At 42.9% G+C, this 5,351-nt stretch overlaps 1 protein-coding gene across 1 annotated transcript in view; it reads right to left on the bottom strand.

The window, feature by feature from the left end:
- RASL11B (RAS like family 11 member B) overlaps positions 1 to 4,686 on the bottom strand; it is a 7,993-nt gene extending 3,307 nt beyond the window's left edge. The window contains exon 1 of the mRNA XM_019525861.1: positions 4,662 to 4,686. Within this exon, the coding sequence (XP_019381406.1) occupies positions 4,662 to 4,686 (25 nt within the window). The remainder of the gene's footprint in view (positions 1 to 4,661) is intronic.
- Between the last annotated feature and the right edge of the window lie 665 nt (positions 4,687 to 5,351).

Below are 5,351 nucleotides of genomic sequence, written 5' to 3'. Positions count from 1 at the left end.
CCATTGGCCGGTCCCGGCGCCCGGGGGCCGCGTAGCCACACCCACAACTGCTGCTCCCAGCCAGCCGTTGGGGGGCAGTGCCACCACCTCCTCTCGTCTGGCCCAGGCCGCATCGAGCTCGCGGCCACCCACCGCATGGGCGCCTGCCCCACCACCACGCCTCCCCTCACGGCCCGGCCTCGCCCTCAGCCCCCGGGCCCTGGGGTGCAGCAGGCAGGAGCCAAAGGAGGGACGGACTGCCCAAAGACTGCACGTGCCCTGGCAGCCTGGCAGGAGCGGTACCACAACGTGCCCCCTCACAGGTCGCACTTGGGCTGCTGTTGGATAGCCCTGATGCATGAAGACAGTGCTGCCCCAGGAGGGGTCCGAGCCAAACTCCACACAAGCCACCTAAAATTGTACTCGCCTGTCTACTGGGGCATTTGGACCCAAGCCAGGGCTGCTACACACTTGGCTCTGTTGTCATCTCAGAAGGCAGGGCAGAGATGCACCTTCGTGAGCTGACTAAGAGATAGTGTACATGCGTTTGTGAACCTAAGTTCTCTTCATCAGATGCTATCCAGCTCCCCCCAGCACCTGGCTGGGGATTGTCCTCCATTTGTGCATGTATATCCAGCTCCTAGCCCAATTGATCTCAATAGGAACAAGTCAATGACTGTAAAAACCTAAGGAGAAGTAAGCATAGTATAACATATGTAAGTGCAAACTAGCACAATTGTTTCCATAATCTAAACGTGCCAAGGGGATTCTGTATACCCACTCTGAAAAGAGTCCCTGGTCTTATGGGTAGCAACAGAAAGACTCAAAGTGTGACTGCCTTCAAAATGGAAGCCTGATGTTAGGCTGTGTGAAGAATGGGATGGAGAATAATCTGTGAACAACAAATGGCTTGTAGACTGGTACTACAAGAAAGGTTCCTACCATTGGGAAACATGCATGGAAAAAGACTCTTGATGGATGGACTTCCCCTCACCCGGAGTACCTGGGACATTATCCTAGGACTAAGGCTGGCACAACTGACAGGGTTTAAAGCCAAGAAATAAAGGGAAGAGAGGGAATTGAATGAGATTTGTATAATCTTCACACCCAGTTTTAATACATAGGAAGGGGAAAAATCAGATAAACAAGCACTGGCTAAAGCAGTGGTTCTTAACCTTTTTCACATCAAGGCACCCTCATTAGAGTCAAGGCACCCCTTAGAAAATACCAGTTCTTAGCTTTCCACTTGTTTCTTGACAACAGAAAAATAAAGCCAAGACTCAGAAAGACAACGCTAAATTATTCTCACAACAGGTCAGAATGTTTTTGATGCACTGGATTCCCATTTGAAATCTCTGGGTTTATCTTGTGAATCATGTAGGTGCTTGCACACCCTGAAGTGCTAATATTGAGTGGTATTTTGTGAAACCCTTGGAAGGATCTCACAGCACTCCAGACTGCCATACCACCCTAGTTGAAAATCACTGGGCTAAAGGAGTATCAGAAAGTTGCAGAATAGAGAACAAAAAAAGTACCAATGTTGATGAGAGTCAAGTAGGCAACACCCCTAGTGAAAAGACAAGTATTTCGGTTAAGAGAACTGACATGTAGTAATGCAAGGAGCCTGAGCATCAGTATAGAAGAACTAGAGCAGCTGGTTGTCTTCAGCTTGTGCCTGGTCACCATGTTCAAATTTGAATCCAAAAATGGGCACATGCTATCACTCTATCTGTAGCATTAGTGTGATCCTTGTTGGTGCATGGTTCCCCCATACATGGGCAGGCTAGTATGTGTTCTCTAGTCTGAAAGTTTCCTCCACATTTGCACATGGTGTGTGCCTCATTAGAGCATTCCTATAGTTGCATGTTGACTTTAGTCTTGCTGCCCCCTGTTCAGGGACTGCAGCAGCCCCTGTCAGATTCCTCAAATCTGCAAACCCTGGTTCACACCTCTGACTTCAGCTGAAGAATTGCTGGTGCAAAATATATATTGTGATGGTAATTAAAACAGGATGTAATTGCAATCATGACAGGCCCACAAATATTGAAGAGCAACACTATGCAGATAAGACAAATACAAGATAAAAGGTGGTAAGGTGGTCTGTCTGATATGATAGACTGCAAAACTGCCAAAACCCAAACCAAGTTAGACCTTGTAAAGGAAATTAAAACCAATAGCAAAGGTTCCTCAGCCATATAAACAAAAAGAGAACAGGAAAGAAGTGGGGTTCCTATGCAGTAAGGATGTGGTAGAGATTAAGGATCAAGCCCCCAAGATTAAGTAACTACTTTGCTTCAGTTTTCAATAAAGCTAATGATACTAAATGTGGGGACAAAAAGATGCTGAGATTGAGGGTGTGGAAATGGAAATTACTACATCCAATGTGGAAACAAACTCAGAAAACTCAATGCCCCCAAGCCAAATGAACTAGATAATCTCCACCACAGCATTCTGAAAGAACTGGTATATGAAGTCACAGATCTCTTGAAATGTTTCTTTAATAAACCTGTCAAGCTGGGGGTGGTACTAGATGATTGCAGATTAACAAAAATAGTACCCCATCCTTAACAGAGGCAAAAAAAGTGACCCAGGCAATTATAAACTCATTATTCTGGCTTCATCAGTATTCAGGGCTCTAGACAACATTTTGAAAGAAAGATAATTGAAGGTATGTTGGTAAATGGAACAAAGGGATGCAACAGGGGTTTGGCAAAAGTAGACTGAGTGGCAGTAACTTGATAAGAAAACTCATTTTTTTAGATGAAGCAAGTGCATCACCCCTAATCCAGCTGGAGTTCCATAAAATGTTTGATAAAGTTCCAAATGGGAAATTATTCATTTAACTGGAGTATAAGAAGTGTAAAATGGATGATGCTCTGGCTAAAGGGGAAATGGCAACAGGTCATGGTAAATGGAGAAAGATTGGGTTGGAGGAAGGTCACTAGTGGAGTTACACAAAGATCAGTCTTATTCAATATTTTCATTAATGACTTTCACGCCCAGTTTGGATGAATATGACATTGTTGCAGGGGTTAGGATTCAATAACCCAAGATTCCTTCTAGTTCTACATTGCTAAATATGCAACTATATAATGCCATTATATAAATGAATAGTGAGGCCTTATCTAGAACAATATTTTCAGTACTAGGAAGTCCATCTCCAAAAGGATATTGCAGAAGTAGAGAGCTCCTTCCCTTTTCCATGTCCTTGCAACAAAGTATTTAGCAGAATTCACAGATCTGTTGGAATCTGATGGGGCCCTGCTGTGAGCACTTCTGCTATGGCCTCAAACTTGCAACCTCTGGGCTGTCAACCATGCACCTTAGGGCACCTATACACATGCTGGATGTCTGCTCTGACGTGCTAATTAGCACGTGTCAGAGCAAACTCAAGTAATCGAGTCTGAAACGTGCTACTTAGCATATTCCAGCAGCCTCCGCATCATGTGTATTCAGCATCCCCATGCTTTAAAATGATGGCGGGGGCGATTTAACTAACACATAAAAACAAGCTTTCCTTAAAGTGCTCCCGCCACCATTTTGAAGCATGGGATGCTGAATACATGTGACACTGCAGGGACTTTAATTAGAATGGCTCCCAGAGCCATTCTAATTAAAGTGCCCCCCTTCCACCCCAGAACATGTGTAAAGATGCCCTTAGTACCCTCACCACCCATAGAGGCAGATGAAGAATATGATTTGGGGCTCAGATAAACTCTCACAAGGCATAAGACTAAAAGATCCCAAGACATACAGAAATGTTTACCATAGAAAGGAGATTGAGAAGAGAAAATGCGTAACTATAATATAATAAATGGGAAAAGGAAGGCAAATCAAGAGCTTGTGTTCATTCTGTTTCATAACACAGGAACCAGCGAAGGCTCAATGCAATTAAAGATGTAAAATTAAAAACATATTAAAAAGGAAAGACTTTTTCACACAACATGGAGTTGAACTATAGAATTCACTGCCACAGGAAGCCATGCAAAGGCTTAGCAAGATTCAGAAAGGGATTGGATTTTAATGGGTAACTAGCATATTCCAGAAGTGCTGTTGATCCTTATTCTTCTGGGGTGAAACCAATCTTCATGGATTAGAAAGAGACCTAATGTGGGGGTACCTGTTAAACCTGCTAATGCAAGGTTTCTTATGCCCTCTTCTAAAGTGTCTGATTCTGGCCACAGCCAGAGACATGATATCACACTAGATATCTGATGTGTCTGATCCCATTCTAGCAATTCTATTCCTATGAACTCTATGTAATATAGGATCTTTTTAATGCTCTCATGCTGTTGTTCCGAAAGCCACAGTTCACAGGCAGGTCTTGTATAAAGACAATTTAGCAGCAGTACAACGCAGAAGGCAGGCCTGGCATTATTTGATTCTGTCTTCTTTTTTTCAATGTGTAGGGCATTTAACTCCCAACATACATCTTAAAAATACAAGACAAGTTGTTTGGACGCTGTGTTCAGAAACCCAGACAATGTGTGTGTTCATTTCAGATAAGTATTTACTTTCCCCAGCATCACTGACCATCTGTACAGTCATGTACAAATAAAAACAATAAAAGGGTCCAGTGCCCTCCTGACAGAGTACACATGTTCCAAGCTTTCGTCATGTAAATCTGGGTGAAGCAAACACTGAGCAAAGCAGTTAAATTGTGGCCAGTGCCACTAGTTTACCTCCTCCTTTGACAAAGACATGCATTACCCATTAGAGACAGGACAAAAGGAGGGAACTGAGACAGTAGAAGAAATTAAATACTAGGAAAACAACTTTTCTTTGTACAGGGAAAGATCATCCGGTCAACCAAGCTTATAAGTACAAGCTTATGAAGATAGAATCTCCATTCCAAGACAGAGGGGGGAGGGGAGAGGGGCGAAACACACTCACACACTCTCACCCACCCACATACCCTACTTGGTTTCTATAGCAGCACAATAGCAGACATTTTTCTCTTTCCACAAGAAAGACTGACTAATGTTCTGCAATTACATTAGTCTGCATTTTAGTCTGATTTTATCTTCTCTTAAGCTCCTGTGTTATTTCTTTTCCTCCTTATGTAACTTGCAAACCCTGAGCCAAAAAGAGTTAAGGAAAGTTTTTCCTTCCTATGAAGAGAAGCCCTTCTGCTTTTCTTATTTTATTGTATTGGTTTGTGGCTTCACTTTGCAAGTAGCTGTTCTTGGAAAGACCATCTGGTCAACCAAGCTTATAAATACAAGCTTACTGAATAAGCATGGGAAGTATGGTGATAATAAAGTTGATGATAAGACTCTTCTTGAATAGATCCAGGTTCACTCAGGCAGGAAGATTTCTTTCAGAAAAAAATAAAATCCATCTTCCATTTTAGAAATATGTCACAGGCTCTA

This window comes from Gavialis gangeticus, unplaced genomic scaffold (assembly GCF_001723915.1).
Source record: "Gavialis gangeticus isolate Ggan-Ray unplaced genomic scaffold, GavGan_comp1, whole genome shotgun sequence".
Classification (NCBI taxonomy): Eukaryota; Metazoa; Chordata; order Crocodylia; family Gavialidae; genus Gavialis; species Gavialis gangeticus.
The sequence above is the reverse complement of the archived record's forward strand: the minus strand, read 5'-3'. Positions and strand labels throughout refer to the sequence as shown.